At 27.7% G+C, this 17,966-nt stretch overlaps 1 protein-coding gene across 1 annotated transcript; it reads right to left on the bottom strand.

The window, feature by feature from the left end:
* Nucleotides 1-6,571: 6,571 nt before the first annotated feature.
* Nucleotides 6,572-10,528, bottom strand: LOC123305222 (leucine-rich repeat protein soc-2 homolog). Its single transcript, XM_044886880.1, has 2 exons — nt 10,185-10,528; nt 6,572-8,954 (listed from the first exon to the last, which is right to left on the bottom strand). The coding sequence occupies exons 1-2, from the start codon at nt 10,368-10,370 to the stop codon at nt 7,398-7,400; spliced, it is 1,743 nt and encodes a 580-aa protein (XP_044742815.1). The 5' UTR covers nt 10,371-10,528; the 3' UTR covers nt 6,572-7,397.
* Nucleotides 10,529-17,966: the final 7,438 nt, after the last annotated feature.

Below are 17,966 nucleotides of genomic sequence, written 5' to 3'. Positions count from 1 at the left end.
TAGAATTTTTTTTTTTTCGTATCAGTTAGCGTTTTCGAGAAAATCGTGATTAAAGAGTATACAAAAAATAAGTTTTATTAATTAATTATTTAAAAATATAAAATTAAAAGTATATTATATCCCCAAAATATCATATCAAAATTAAAGTATATAATATCCCCCTTCAAACCCTTTTTTTTTCACTGTAGTTTGTATACTTTTTTTAGAAATTAATTTTTTAAGATTTAACTCGTCCGAACACTCAAAATTTCAAATAATGCAAAAAGTGAAATTGTATTTTTTTTAATCACGATTTTCTCGGCAGCGATTACAGATACGAAAAAAAATACAACGTTATGTACACAAATTTTATGCGGGCACCGCGTGACTTAAAAACTTTTATGCCTATTAACTAGCTAAAAATGGAGGAATAGTCAAAATGTTTATTTCTCTTGAAATCTGAAAATCCAAAACTTACTGCCAAGCTAAAATCATACAACGAATACCAAATTCACAATTTTATTGAAACGAACAATTTTTTTTCTACATATAAGAATGTTTTTTTTTTTATAAAATATAATATGACACTTATTTTTTTGTAAGTGATGCAACATAATTTTTTAAACTTTAGTTAACACAATTTATAAAATTTACTAAACATTAAACAATTGAAATTTAACTTTTCACATTAAAACAAAATGATGAATTTCAATGAATTTAGTGTGGTGTGGCCAAGTGATTTAAGTATCTACTCAAATAGTTAAAAACAGTTTTTTTACATCAAAATAATCTGCGGAGAATTTAGATTATTTTGGGGTAAAAAATATCAATTTTTTGGGCACTCAGATCACATGTCCCCGATACGCCTGAAATATTTCATAATCGTAATGTTTACGCCTTCAATCACAGATGTTTATATAATATCTAGATCAACAATAACTTTAGAAAGTGATGCGCGATGTAATAATTGGATATATTTAAAAAAAAAACTACAAGTAACCGATTAAAAAATATTAGATTATAATTGATAATTTATGTAATTTGATATTTTATAATTAAATTTTTTAGACAAAATATTTTCAAAAAAAAAAAAAAAATTCATATTACATTGTGCTCGATTGAAATGATCATAATAATCCTACATTGCCAAATGATGAAGTCGACATCCTTGTCGCACTGTACCGCCCTAAAACTATGCATGCGTTAGTATTATGCATATTACATCAATTTTATATTAGACTCCGAACTTATTGAACCAATTTTCCGATGTCTGGTGCACTTTAGAATTATTATTAAATAAAAATATTCTAAAATCTTTGAAACAGTGTAAATTTAGGATGAAATAAGAAAGAAAAACCAACTTAGTTAATAAAATGGGCTAAATTATTTGAATACTGAAATTTGGCGCAGGTAAAAAACTTTCAGAAAGCATGCTTTTCAGTGACAAAATTTCTAATGATGAAAGGCTACCGCCTTTAAAAGCAAATTTTCTGTCTATGTTGGCTATGTTCAATATAAACATCGGAGCTGATTAAATTTTGATTAAATACAAGAAATTCATCAAAATGATTTACATTTATAATTCGTTCATTCTTTACTCCAATAGCCGTCGATCGAAATGGATTCATATATTTAAAAAAAATTCTAAGATAGAATAAATCAAACTTTAGATGAAATTAATGAGGGCTTACCTTTTGATATTTTCTTTTTACTCGATTGCACAGAAGGAAGGAAACATTTTTTGATACTAAAATAAACTAGAAAGTTTGTCGGATATGACTTGCTTATTTGTTTATTGTGAATTAATTATGATAATAGCCGTGAAATTCCAAAGGTTTAAAAAAGAGTAGGGACAATGTGAAGTTCATTGTACTGATGTTTAAAATAAAAATATTTTATATTTTGGATAAAAATTTTGGTCAAATTTATATAACTTAAATGACTGTAAGCTGGACAGTCTTAAGTTTGAAACGCTTAGAAATATTGAATATGAAGAAATTTAAAGATTGTAGTCATTCGTTCCACAAAGTTGTATGGCATTCCATGGATGTCTACATAATACTGTATTTTCTGAATATTTACATTTTTGTAGTAAATATACAAGCCTTAAAAAATAAGAATTTGCAAAGACCGAATGAATAACGCCTCTTTTCATGATATTGAAAAAGTTAGGCAAATCAGTTTGCTTCGATCTTATTTTCTCGAAATTTGAATTTCTTCAATACCAATTATTAGATGATATCCATGATGACCTTATAATTTTATGTTACGATTCAGTCATTCGAAACCTATTTATTTTAATCACAAAACAAAATCGAATCGTATGAAAAGCTCTATTGTCCGCCAAATTTATAAATGTCAATATATTTTGGTATCGTTTTTTCAAATTTCAATAAGGCTATATATGTTTCAATGGTATTTTTCGTGAATATTACGCTATCAAATAGTAATTCACCTTCCTAACTCTTTACAATAATAATCTTCGTAATAAGCTTCAATGAATAAACCCTCAAACTTTCTTTATATTTTTAATTTACCTTCTCAACCCAAATATCATGAAATCTTTTTCCAATATCGATCGAGCATTAAAGCATATCCGTGATTAAAAGAAATATAAAAATAATTTTGACTGTTATGCCAATAATCTTACAACGGTTTTTAAACCAAAAAAATATTTTCTAATTGTATTTGATAAGATTTCTCATAACTTATTTTTCTATTGCAATTATTTTTTTGTTTAAATCTATACTACACTATTAAAATACAATTTACATCGAAATAATAAGATTTTTTTAAACAATTAGTGTTTACATTTATTATGTCAGACTCAAGCAACGAAAACTTTCATTGAGCAAAAAAAGCTCTTAAAATTTTTGATACGTTTAAAGTCACTAATAAATAGTAATATACAGTGTGTCCCCGGATAGAGGTAACTATACTTGTAAATTTTCTTATTTTGCATTTTAAGAAAAAAAGTCATTCTTTATAAGAAGTTTTGCTTATTATGAAAAGTATGTAGGAATATTTAAAACTTCTAAATAATGTATAGGGTAGCCAAAAATTTGGTATCACTATTTTTTTTTTTTTTGGTTAACTACCCTTCGTTTTTAAAAGTTGACAAAATTTTACTAAAAAAAGTTACTCGAAATTAACAATTATGACTCTATACAAAATATCAAGAAGATCTTTCCAACTTGAGCAATTTCATTCTTATTGAATGTTCATCCGAGAAAATAAATTTTCTTTTTAATTTTCTAAACTAGTCCACAAAAAATTACACTCTCGGATAGTACATGTTAATTGATTTATTATTATTTCCTTTCTTACGTTTTTTTATAATTAAAGCTTTTGTTCAAATAAAAAATGATGCTATAATTAAAGTACACGGATCTTCTTGATATTTTGTATAGAGTCATAATTTTTAATTGCGAGTAACTTTTCTTAGTAACATTTCGTCAACTTATAAAAAAGAAGGGTAGTTTACCAAAAATAAAAATAGTGATTCCAAATTTTTGGCTACTCTGTACATTGTTAAGAAGTTTTAAATATACCTACATACTTTTCAGAATAAGCAAAACTTCTTATAAAGAATGACTTTTTTTTTTATAATGCAAAATAAGAAAATTTACAAGTATAGTTACCTCTATCCGGGGACACACTATATAAATATTTGAGGTACCAGTTTCGAAATAAATCCCGTTCTTTTCAAATACTCTGGTTTAAACTCTAAATTAGAGACGCTTAAGAAAAGCTTTTATACAAAGTTTTCTTAAGTGAAATAAAAATGGTGGTAACACCATGGCAATTATTTTACATTTCAGTTTTTGTTTTTTTCTCAAAAAGTACGCCGTTTATTAACTTTTGTACAAATATGGCAAATTAGCGCATATCCTGTGCTTGTTGAAAATTAAAAATATTACACTTTAATGGGGTTTCTTATCATCTGATTCTTACGTTCTGTATACCGTATAACTTCTGCAGATTTTACGATAATATCACTGGGAATAGTCATGAGTATTTTACGGCGGATAAATAATAGTATTACAAAAAATGTAAACTATGTGTGAGCTATCATACTTTGTCTATCAAGGTCAAATGAAATATTATCACTGCTTTTAAGTATATCTTTACTATTTTCGTAAAGTTTTGTTTTTTCGTGTCACTTCGTATATTAAATATTTTTTTGATATATATGTGTGTGTATGTGTTTACAATGGTTAATGTGTATAGATTAGACCTTAGAAGACACCATGACTGCGTACAGTCAGTTTACATTTTTTTATCAATAGCCTATTGAAATTATTCATCGAAAGCTTAACATCAGTGAGGTATGGCCATGAAGGTTATAAAGAAGGAGAAAGATCGCTATGTACTAAAGCATTAGCGCACCTGTCCCTGAAAATTTGTAGAATTTATAGTTCATTTTTAAGCCACCAGCCGCGCTGTCATCAAGAAGTAGTATCTGTGAAGTTAGCTGTTGTTGTTAGCATAATGTACAAATTGATATATCATTTCAAATTAGCGCTTTTATTGATACTACTTAGCGGTCGCAGCGCCTCACTTATTTTATCCATATTTCGGGGACAATATTTTCTATAGCGATCGTTCTCCTTCTTATAAGCTTCATGGGTATGGCGTTAAAAAACTTAACGAAGGTTAAAACTTTAGTAAATAAATTTTTTTTTTCTGTTTTCCGCCGGACCATGATAAAAGAACGATAGTTAGTACCATATCATCCCGGGTAAGTACGAATGGTTCTTACTGAAATTTCGTCTCATTACAAATTTCTGACAGAGATCTAAATGTTTCGTCTACCAGTCAATTTAGAGTACAAAACAAAAACTGTTATGGTTTTAGGTGGACTGGACCTTTTCATAGTGATTTTTAAACGTACCAAGATCATTTGATTGCCCAAAATACGTGTTTTCGGAATTTAAACTTAAAATAATATTATGTACACTGTTAGTCAAGTTACGTTCGTTTGATCCTGATTAAATATAATTCAATTCCACTAGAGATCAAGAAATTTTTACTCTCACCACATCTAAGGTTTTAACAATAAAAACAAAAAACTATTTACCACTTGGCTACGATGTCGAAAATCAAACGAATATAACAATTTATAATAATTTCTAAACATAACAATAAATCAAGTGATTCATTTTGTTTTTTCTAAAAGTGTTATCGTTTTTAAAACAAACAAAAAATAATAATTTTAAATATTAGCGCAAAGCATTAAAAGAGCTTCTCAAATATGTCTGAGTTATCAAAATTGTTACTGGAGCTAATTTTTCCATATTTCACACAAAATTTCTACACAATCAATGGAAAAAAATTTGTTTCAAGATTATGAATTTTAAGTACTGACCACACATAAAATTAATAAATTGGTGCGCGCCTATTTATTTCCACATGAATAAAGACCAACGCTTCGCTACATGCACCTAAATACCTTATTATCTCGGTTTATAAAGAAATTAATTTGTAATATAAGGAATTTAAAAATTCATAGCTTAAACTGTCCCATTAAATATGAGGCGAAAATAATAATTAAATTATCATCTTTATTGAAAATGGCGAATAAAAAATTATTTCTCATATTCAGAAGTTCCTTCAGTGGAAGTGAAATTCAAACCCAATTTAACTGAAATCCTTTTCCATTTATTTTAGGATCCTTTCAGTTGAATAGTTTTATTTTCTAGCATAAAAGCCTACTGCAATGAAATAACCAATTAATAGAATCAAAGATAAAACAAATTTAAAAACGGGATTCTTGTTCTTAAAAGTTGTTACGTTTAGAAAAACTAACATAAACTAGCGATAGTAAAAAAAATGTTATTAACTTGCATTATATATTTTATTCCAATATTTTTATTTTTAAATAATCGAAATAAAAAATAAATAAAAACTCAAAACATCCTCTGAAACAACCATCAGCGAATTTTTATATAGCAATATATTTAGATAAAATTAATATCGATTTAGCTCGATTCACACTTAAGCGTCAATCTTGATACGTAAAAGATTGTCTCAACTTCTTATCCCTTACAACATTCACTGTATTGAGATCGGCACCACAGCATGAAATTAGCCTTAAAGTATTAATTTCATCAATATTATTCTGTAATAAGTTTATCAATCCTTATATTTACGAAATTCGGGACATTTGTAATAGTTATTCTGTTTAGTTAAAATTATGTATAAATATTTTGGCTTATACTAATAAATTTGCTCCATTTGTAAATCCTTTACTCGCGTTAGTATACCTATTTTAAACAATACAGCTGAAAATTTTTTCAGTGAAGGGGTACTTTGAGAATCTCACAGAAATCGTAAATTTGACCTTGAAATGTAAAGTCGTTTAAAAATCAAACTCAAACTCTGAACTGATAAGAAATAGAGGAAAACTTAAAAATTATTCTTACGGCATAAAACTCATCTAATTTCATTGGAAAATTTTTGTTATTGATTATTTGAATGATTATTCAGTTGATTATTTTTAGTTGGAAATTGTATAGAAAAAACTAGCATCGGTAAATTTTTCTTTCGATTTTTGATTAAATTATAAGGTTGTAGAAAAAGTTTCCAATAAAAATAGTTTGTTCTTTTCTAAGTTAAAGTTTACTCTATCTCTTATCGGTTATAAACTTCAGATGATTTTTGAACGATCTTAGAAGTTAAGGTCAAATTTAAGGCCTCTTTGATATTATTAATTTCCGAGTAGAGTAACTTTAACTTGTATCATTTTGTCCAAAAGCCCTTCGTTAAAAAATTTGTTTACCTGGATTATTTAAAACGGGCACCTGGTATAAAAATAATTAAAATAAAATCTTACTAATGATGTGAACCTGTTTAACGTTATTTTTTGCCATAATATTTGGCTCACATCAAAGTTTTAACCAAAAATAAACTTATTTTTCTGTTTATCATTTAGAAAGATTCAGATATTCACTTAGCTTTGACCTTGAACGACATACTTTGACGTTGTTAAAGTTCTGTCTAATGGCCTAAAAAGTTTGCAGTTGACAATATTACCATTTTTTCCATCACGTTTCATTAGGTTGTCTAATCTAATTCGATATGTTTCTGATTGATATCATTTAATCACTTCGAATTGTGAGAGGATAAACCGCTCAGGCTAAATTAATATAACCTACACATTCAGTAATTTTTAGTATTGCAAATGGAACAAACTCAATAATTAATTGATGAATTTACTTTTTAGTACAGATTTCTTTACAAAACCTAGATCGCTAATAAAAGAGTGCATATCATCAGTCAGCTATTACTACTTAAACTGACTAAAATCGAATGCAATCGTATGTTAGCAAACTGACTGTATCAGTAAAGATATCTGTGATTGGTAGTAGTAACATTGTGTGAAATGATATAAAAGGAAATTAAGCTCCAACTGTATATCACATTGCTCTATAAGGTCCTTGCATTTTTAAATACTGTATAACTAATGATGGCCCGCCACTAACTATTTCCGGTGGTATTTGTGATAATGGACAATTTTCAATACTCATTATTTGTAAATTACCACATAGCGCAAGCTCAAATGGTAAATTGCATAATGATGGATTATCATTGATATATAATGATTCTAAATTCTCTAGCGTACCAATTTCCTCTGGTAAATATGTTAAATTATTTTCACCGATACTTAAATAAATCAAATTTGTTAGATGACCAATTGCACGTGGCAACGCTGTTAACTGATTCGATTGCACAATTAAACGTTGTAAATCACGTAAAAATCCAATTTCATTTGGCAACGATTCCAATTTATTCTCTTCCAAATCCAGAACACGTAATTTACGTAAATTTCCAATACTTGCAGGTATTTTTTTGAGTAAATTATTTGATAAAATTAATACTTCTAAACTTTGTAAACATTGAATATCTTCGGGAACTTTTAATAGTTGATTCGTTCCCAAATTCAATTCAACCATATTTGTCCAAGTTCCAATGTCCAAGGGAAGTGCAGTTAATAAATTCTCTTTCATATTTAATTTGGTTAATTTTTTCGCACGTGAAAATATTCCATACGGGATTTTATCAATCTGATTATGTTCTAAATTAATAGTATGTACATTCGTAAACTGAGCGGGTCCTCCAGATGGATAAGACGAAAAATTATTTCTGGATAGTGTAATTGTTGTCAATTCCACAAGACTTGCTAATAATCCTTCAGGAAGTTGTGATATTGCATTTCCTTCCACATTAAATTCATCCATATGTTTACAATTACAAAGTGTAACAGGGATAGCAGTTAAACGATTGTAGCGTAATCCAAGTCGCGTTAACGATGTTAAATTTCCAATTGTATCCGGAATATCAAGTAACTCATTATGGGGTAAATCTAACGTGGATAAATTCACGCAATTACCAATTTCTTCAGGCAAATGCTCTAAATGATTATGGGATACATCAAATGTAATTAAATTTACTAATTTACCAATACCAGCGGGTAGTTCTCGTATTTTATTCTCTCGTAAACTTAACATTATTAAATTCGTTAAATTTTTTATATCATCACCAACGATACGTATTCGATTAAAACGTAAAAAGAGTGTTGTTAACGATGTTAAACGATAAACAACGTTTGGTATGTCGTTTAATTTATTATGCCGTAAATCGAGTACTCGAATTTGTTTTAAATTCACTAATGAATCCGGTAAACATGTTAACGAATTTTCACTTAATGCTAAAGTTTTTAAATTTGTTAAACATCCAATTTCTGGTGGTAATGATGATAATTTATTACCATATAAATACAATTCGGATAAGTGGGTTAAGTCTCGTAATGATGCTGGTAAATTTGTTATGTTTGATTTACTCAAATCTAAACGTGTGATTCCTTCGTCACGACACCGTATAAATTCTTTGCTTACATCTAAATCAGCTTGTATTGGTTTGTTCTTTTTCACTGTTGGTTTCGGTTTATTGGATTCCGGGTGTTTCACTGTTACCTGAAAATCATAAAATATATATTGATTAAATATATTTTAAAATTTAAAAAAAAATTTCAAATGCAAAGTACTCATAATCAGAATAATTATTTAATAAAATAAATCAGCTTCGGGAGATATCTGATAATTCTTTTCATAAAGGAAACATTAGAAAAAACTTGATTCTTTGCTCGGTGGATATAAAATGGAAATGCACAATACATTTGTTAGATCGCAGTTAACTGCTTTCCGTTAAATCATTTATTACCTCGAGTTTTAATGATTTTCAATGAGGAATAAATCAGCTAAATTTCGAAAAACCTTTAAATAGTGGCGAAGATTCATAGATCAACTAGAGATTTGCGTTTGGTCTAAAACTAACCGTACATTAAAATATCGGCATATCCAGTACGGAATTCGGTTAATTTTATTTACAGCAAAAATATTCCAACCATACAAAAACGTCTTAAAGAGATTGAAAAACGGTGATTGGCGACAAGAGACATTATCATTCAAATAGATAGCCGATATAATATAACTTCGAAATTAACATTTTTTTGCAATATTGGTCGATTCAAATATATGAATATGATAGATTAGGTATACGAAAAGAGAAAAAAAATTTGAACTATTTCATTTTCAAACTGCAATGTGATTTTATTTTCAAACTTTGAACAAAGTTTTGAACAAAAGCGCTGATTAACATCCAATAGAGATTCGATTATATGTAGTTACGAATTGCAGTCAAAGAAATATGTTTTTATAAAATGCGGCTAATATACCACTGTAACTAAAGGTTTGAATCGAAATATTCATTATCTTTTAAAAATTCAAATGAGAATAAAAATACAAATGTGTTACAAAAATTCCTAAATGGAGTTTCCAATCGATTACCATAGTACCATACACATGTTCACACAAAGCCTAATATCAAAAAAAAATTTATATTTGGCATAAAAAATCAGAAAACGTAAAGATTTGCTGAAAGTTTGGCTTCATAGGAAATCATAGAATATATAATTGATACGAATAATTCTATTCTATGATGTGAATAATCTCATAAAACTCTGGAAATATGAGTCTTTATAATAATAAAAAACATCATCGAATTCACGCGTTCAAAAAATCATCCCATAGAAAATAAAACAGTGAGCGCTGCTGTAAGAACAATCATTACGAAGGTAGGATAATTATCCTTGGACCTATGTATGGTTAAAGAGGTAAAAATAATTTTGTAAACATAATATTTACCATTTTAGGGCGAACACCATCACTACTTCCACCCAGAGAACCAGTCGATAACTTTTTCTCCTTAATGGATGATTCCCGTTCAGATTTATCCCCACGAAATGTTAAGGGCGCGATATTTTCGGCAGCCTCTGGCATACTGGCGCCGTAACATTGAATCCCACTACCTCCTGATGGCATCTGACTCATACCGGTGTAATAACAATCTTAAGATAGCATTTTTTTGTTCAAGAGTTTGAATTAAAACACCTGTCTCCAATATCAAATATCACCTGTTACCCCCTTGCTGAATTCTTAAATCAACAAATTTATATATATCATATTGAATTATCTTTTATTTAATATGATGTGATTTATAATTTTAGAAAATGTTTATTTTAGAAAAATTTATTGTTTATTAAAATCATAAATATTTAAATATTTTAACACATCTATGTATATAAATATATTTTAGAAAAATTTTTTTGAACAAGTTTCACATGTTTAATTAACACATATTTAATTAAATTATTTTATTATAAATTAAATAATATTCTCTGGTTTAATCTTTAAAAAGTATTAAATAGTTTTATTAAAACATTTGAATTTTAATTATATTTATTACACATTATATTAAGTCAGTGTCATATGCCATTGCATCTTTTGATAGATTTTATTTGGCTTTATGCGCAAGTGCACCGCACCCTTCAAAATTTTACGTACAATAAACTTGTATAGTGTGGATTCTGCTCACAAATGTCAGACTAGACTATTACACGAGACATAATTTATTAGGACCAATCGAATAATGGGGATAATGTATCAATATCAAAAGAAAATATTATTTTAACTTTTGGATTCTTAAGGATTTTGGGCAGCTAGAATAGGATTAGTCCATTAGCTGTAATATTGGATTCAAGTTGCATATAGACACAATTATTGCATTTTTTTGGTGAAAACTACCATTGTGTCGAAAATATCGAAAATGAAAATTTGTTAAAAAACGTTTGAACGAAGAGTAACGAAAGATTTATTCTTATCGTTGCAGTCACTTCAATTTAACTGTAAATTGTTCTTGAGAAAATAAACATTGCATGCATAACTGAATTGAATACCAAATTTTTAAAGTTAGGTTAGGTTATATTGGCTGTCCACGAAGGACACAATTAGGCTATGGTTTTACAACCTTTCCGCTGATAATTTCATTTATCAGCTCCTCAATTTCAGAGACTGAGTGGCACCTCTTTATGCACTACACCAGCCCATCACAACTATTAATTAAATTAATTTGGTTGCGACGGCGGGTATCGAATCCGCTACACACAATAATAATCTTTTGTGTAATAATATTGTCTATATTTTTAAATAAATAGTATTAGACTGCCATGATAATTTATAAGGCCCTAATCCAACCATTTTCCAAAGGTTTTTTTTATAATTTTCAAACATGTCTAAAAAAATGCACCCTTTTATGATACTAGAATAAGCTAAAAATTTGATACAGTGATGAGCAATGTTGAAATTAGATCTGATTCCAGTTTTAAATCAATTTTTTCTTCAAAAGATTCAAAGTTTTGGACAAAACAACTTTTACACATCAAAAGCATTCGAAAAATAAAAATTTTAGGCTGATGAAGAAGTTTGCATTTCTCATTTACTGTAAAATTGCTTTTTGGGGAAAGAGCTTTTAAACTTATGAAGGCAGTATTATATGCAACGAATACGATAAACGTAAACCTAGTATATGGTAAACTAGGTTGGATTGCCACCCCACCAATTACACATTGTGTAACCAGGTTTAAAACATGTACAACAATAATTTTATTTATAAAATTATAGTACTATGCTGTGCGCGTTTGATACTGCGTTCAAAACTACATATTTATTTTGTATATTTATAAATAATTGGGAAAAATGTGTAAAATTTAAATCATTATAATACCGAAAAAATTCAGATACCAAATTTATATTTTATTTTGACATCGTTATAATAGGAGCACTCCAAAAAAAGTTATTATTTATTAAAAAATATTCTTTTGAAAGTCCCAAAATAACGTACTCTTTTTTCTGGAATTAAATCTAACATTGACCTCAATTTTCAAATATACACTGCTATTACTCTGATATGAATTTCCCGTGTGAGGTCGATTTTCGAGATATAATTTTGAAATTTAGAAAAATGTTTTTTGTCGATTTTCATTTATTTAATTATATATTTAAAATCTCCAAACAAGTTTTACCTCAATTTAATACTTATAGATAATTGATACTTGTTTTTAACATGAAGTACTACACAAATTATGCAGTTCTACTTCCGATTTGTGCAAATCTAAATTATTTCTTTCGCAATTCTAAAACGTCCTTTAACAAAATTAAGAACACTGAAATCATACCTAATTGTTTACATAACTTTTTTTTATTTATTTTCTAAAAGAATTTCCTTGTTTCATATTTCAGGACTTTCTGCGGGGCCCCTAGGCAGTTTCGTTATGGTTAATACGGCTCCCCTGGTGGAAAAAATATTTGAAAAAATAATATGTCTTAGGAAACTCTGAAAAAGTCTTAGAAACTTTAAAAAAGTATTAAGAACTCTGAATAACTCTGAATTAGACTAGTCCGAAAACGTTGAGAAATTCAAAGTTCCTAAGACTTTTTCAGAATTTCTTATTCTTTCTTCAAATATTTTTTCCACCAGGGCCTGCTTTTGAATCATTAATGCAGTCCAATAGTAGATAGCTAAGTTAGGTTATATTGGCTGTCCACGAAGGACACACTTAAATTAGCCTATAGAGCCCATTTACCAGCTTTCCGCTGATAATTTCATTTATCAGCTCTTCAATTTCAGAGGCTGAGTGCAACTCCTTCATGCGTATACCATGCACTACACCAGCCCATCACAACTATTAATTAAATTAATTTGGTTGCGACGGCGAATAACAAAATGGAATAAAAGTGTAACAAAGAAGAAAAATTTTTGGTGTAATTTAGGTCGAAAGGATCCGTGTTGGACCTCGGATAAATATACAAAGGCGGTAGTGTGAAGCTGCTTAACTCGGCCTTCACCAAAAATTCGTCCACGAGCCACAACAGTTGTAAATGCGGGCACTGTATAAGATAAGAATAGGATAGGATTTATGTATTCTTAAATAAAACATTATCAAAAGCATTTCACTTAATCATCTTTTTATTACCTTATTTTTGTTGTTGTTTGTGCTTTCACCAATTTCAAAGAATTAATCATAAAGTTAGAATACAAAACATAAATGGTAACTTGACATTCTTCATAATTATTAAATATACAAATTATAAGTACATAATAACACTTTTCTCACACGCATTTCTTATCATTCATATTCTGAATGACTTTGCTGATTAACAAAATCTCATATTATAATTTAAGAATAAATCTCCGATAACTTTTATCTGGAGTTATTTTAAGAGGTTAAAATTCATGATATTTATTCCGAGTTGCTTTAGTGATTTACGATTTTCTCACTACACTTAAGAATGCACCCTCTGTGTCTCATAATGTGTTAATTTTCGTTTTATGAATCAGCAAAATAGAACTAAGCCTGAAACGTTTAAAAGTCTTTTCAGAACAGAAATAATATTTGAAATTTTATTCAAAATAATTTATAAATTTTTAGAAAATTCTAGCATACGCCTTGTTTAAGACATAACTATTCCGCTATTTTTAATTTGATCAATTGGAGTAGTTCCTAACCAATCAACATTAAAATTGTGAAATATCTCTTAAATCTCTATAACAAGTTTGATAATTTTCTTATTTTTTTAAATTGTTAATTCCAACTTCTATAAAAATCTAGAACATTATAATTGAAGCTCTAAAAACTGTAGACTCTTTCTGTCCAGAAAAACTCCTTAAATAGAGATACAAATTCTTTAGTTATTAATTTGTAGATTCAAAATTTGCTCAAAATTTAACGTTTTTTGTAGACAGAGACGGTTTAAATTTGTTATAAGTTATAGTCAATTCGTTATTGAGAAGATTTAAGAGGATAAAGCCCTTTGTTAATACGGATCAAATTTAATTTAACGAAACATAAGCCTCTGTTTCACAAAAAATGCACGTGTGTTAAATCATTCTAAGTTTTATATAACTATAACATTATACATGAATCAGAATAGCATGTAATGTTATAATAATAACAATTAGAATGGTTTAAGTTTTGCGTTTATTTTGACTTAGAGGATACATCAAACCCATATTTCGTTATCATTTTTATTGTCGAAGCAAAATGCGAGAAATTTCTGTTTTTTACCAATCTTCACACAAAATTTTAAAGGTAATAATTATCATAGGTACATTAATAATGTTTTTGGGTTGACAATTTATACTTTTTTTAAAATAAATTTTGATTTATCAACTAAATAAAGAATGGAATATGAATTTGCATAAATTCGAACTAATCTAATAATTTTGATAACAAGACTTTTTAATTAATAAACATTAATTTATTCAAGGAGAATTATCCCAAAAATAAAAACTTTGAGGTAATTACGGTCAGCATCTTCTAATCTATAACCATTTTTCTTGATTAATTTGCTTTCCATTCTACTGAGCAACGCTTTAACAGACCCTACTTACTTAATAATTTAATCGTAACTTTAATTAACATTCAATTAATTAGTAATAATAAATCTTTTTGTTTTAAATAAGTAACTTGCCTGTTTTTTATTAATTTTCATAATTCATCAAGAATAATCGATAATTATCAGGGAATTTTTAATTTTTTTAATTATAATTAATTATTAATTTAATTATAGTCAATTCATTTTGTATATATACAATTTTTCAAAAATAGGCATTTTTAATATTTGAAAAATATATTCAATTTAAAAGTATGACCAAACCGAATATGATGTGGAATTTAGAGGAATTATTTCTTACCCGATTTCTCATAGAAAATAAATGTGACAGATTCGTAAAATATTCCCCAAAGTAATTTTATTTTATGTTTTTTTATTTTTCAATTCAATTTATATGAACATTCGACAACTCATTTTGGTTATTTTTCGACAATTTAAGGCGCGATATGCCTTGATACAACGGCGATATATAATGAAATTTGTAACAACTAAAATTTAGATGTAAACTTTTTTTATTGCATTCTACTTATCAAACTTCCACAAATTTCAGCTTATGTTCGTATTTAGAGTAAAATTTATTTAGTTAGAAGTAAAAGCTCAAGATTGGACTATAAAGAAAACAATTAACAAAAACTATAGCCAGGGTTGAAGTTGTTTTAACTCATTTTAAAGAAATCGGGTATAATTAGAATAATTATTTTTAACGAATTTAGAAAAAAATTTGATACTATTTTTAAACTACTGAAGAACTTGACATAAATATTTTATTAATGATACTCCAAACAAATTAGACATTTGAGTAGGTACTCTAAATTCTGAAACGAGCAGTGTAGTTCAAATATTATTTTAACCACTAAATTCCAGTAAACCCCTCAACCAGACCTCTAAATTTTGTGTATACCGAGAAACTTTTACCAAAAATTTTTAAAAATAGGCAATTTTTTTTACGGTAATATGTTAAATATTGTTAAAAAATATTCATAGTTGAGAATTTTGTAGAGAATTTTTATAAAAGTATACAAAGCTGGAATAATGCCTTAAAAATCTTGTAGAGGGTTTTATACACTTTGCCAGATCCTGAGAGAGTACGGGTCTCGAAAATTCATTTTAAAACTTAAAAATGTACAACTTTACGTTGAGAATGTGCTCGTTTCAGAACTTAAAGAAAATACAATAGTAACAAATTGTTAATTTTCTTGGAGTATGAATGATTTCTATAATTACAGATAAATCTGTCCATTTTGGACCATATTTATAAATATGTTTATTTTTATACAGATTATATATAATTGTTTTTACATGGCATTTTGGCTCAGGATTCTGTTTTTTTAGGATGTTTCTAGGGACGTGCATTTATTCATTATCACAGTAACGTTAAAATATATATGAAGACCTATATAGAAAATATTTCAAAATCGAACATGATGACAGAGGGTTACAAGATTCGCTATATTAATTTACAACTCTATTGCTAAAATAATTGTTGAATTTTAAAAATCAGTCACGAGTCACAACTCCTAAAAGCAATCGATTCTTGGGATTCACCTCTGTTATTATGTTGGGTTAAGTTCTAATATAATGTTCAATATCTTTAGATAGTTTTTGTGTGTATATAAAGTTTTAAAGATTTGCTTACACTTTGAAAAGTTTATGTTTGTGGATTAATGTAGTTTGTGCAAAATGGTAAATGTTTAAAAGTTTACTGTAATAAATTTTGGATTAACTACTTTGAATTAAAAGTGTAACGTATACGGGACATGTTTCTTTGCTATAAGCTTTCGTGTTATATTACTTCTTTTGTATTTGGAATGAAATGGTTTGTTGCTTTTATGAAAATTAAATTAATATATTAATTTAAAGGTTAAGGATCCAGTTATCTAGGAAATCAAGAAACGACATAAAACGTACCACCCAATGTTTCTATAAATTAGTTATGAACTAAACTCGGAAAATAAAAACGTTAATGATAATAAAAGGGGCTTTCACAGAAATAACAATAACAAGTTAAGATTGAAATTTTGTAGATTATTCCAGCTTTAAAATTAGGTACCCCTTGGACTTGGAAGTTTTAAAAACTATAACGATTTCCTTTTCATCCAAAATATTGTCGAATTATTTTGAAGCAATATTTCAAATCTAAAACTTTAGCTATTTGTTTTAATGTAAGCAAAACTTTATATTCAATTTTTAATAAAATAAGAAATCAAAGTGATTAAATATTTTTTTTGATGTCTAATTAATCTAAATATATACATTTAATCAAATTGTGAAGCTTTTAAAATAGAATTTAGTATTTATAATTCAAACATGATGCTAAATAACAATTTGAAAGCAAAGAGGTCGTGTAAAAAAATTATATAAAATATTCGGTATTATTTTATATCTAGTAGTAATTTGTGTGATTAGTAATTTTCTGATATAATGTTTAATATTTATGTTAGATATATTGTTCGTCAGAAATTGGACACGTTTATGAGCAAAATGTTAATTTTCAATATCGAAGATTTTCTGCACGACCCCCATCGCTTTGTAAGCCTCGATTCGTACTTTTATGAACATCTCCATAAGCACATTGTTCGATATCTTTTCATAGGATGACTGTGAGAAGATATCATGGCTTCGGTACTGTTTTCCGTTTCATTCAATATCCACAGAGGTGCTCAGGCTGCGTAGTCCAAACTGATGTTTTTCAAAGGTGAACAACTAATCGATTCTGACCAAGACAAACAATTTAAAAGGTTTACTTGGTATAACTTGCTGTTGTATTTATGAACGAGAGGGATAGTGTAAGTATATTTATTTATTTCTTCAATAACATTTAAATCGAGGCTTGCAATCATTTTTGAAACCTAAATTTGTATAGATATATGGTAGTTTCGATGTTAGATGTTAATTAAGCATCATGTATGTGATAATTTGTAAGGCATATAGAATTTATGAATTTGAAACAAATTAGTATATTAATTTTAATATTATTTCTAAGCTCTATACAAACATATTTATTTGAATATATATTTTATTGGAATGTACGATTCTGAAAATCTTTTTAGAATGCGATTATTCAAAATAATTCGTTCATGAAGCCAGCCACGTTAGAGAAAACCCTGACTTTTTTTGAAATTCAATCATTATACATCCGTCATTATGTAAAATAGTCTTTGTAGACAAAACTTATACCGCCTATCCCAAATATTT

This window comes from Chrysoperla carnea, chromosome 1, assembly GCF_905475395.1.
Source record: "Chrysoperla carnea chromosome 1, inChrCarn1.1, whole genome shotgun sequence".
Classification (NCBI taxonomy): domain Eukaryota; kingdom Metazoa; phylum Arthropoda; class Insecta; order Neuroptera; family Chrysopidae; genus Chrysoperla; species Chrysoperla carnea.
The sequence above is the reverse complement of the archived record's forward strand: the minus strand, read 5'-3'. Positions and strand labels throughout refer to the sequence as shown.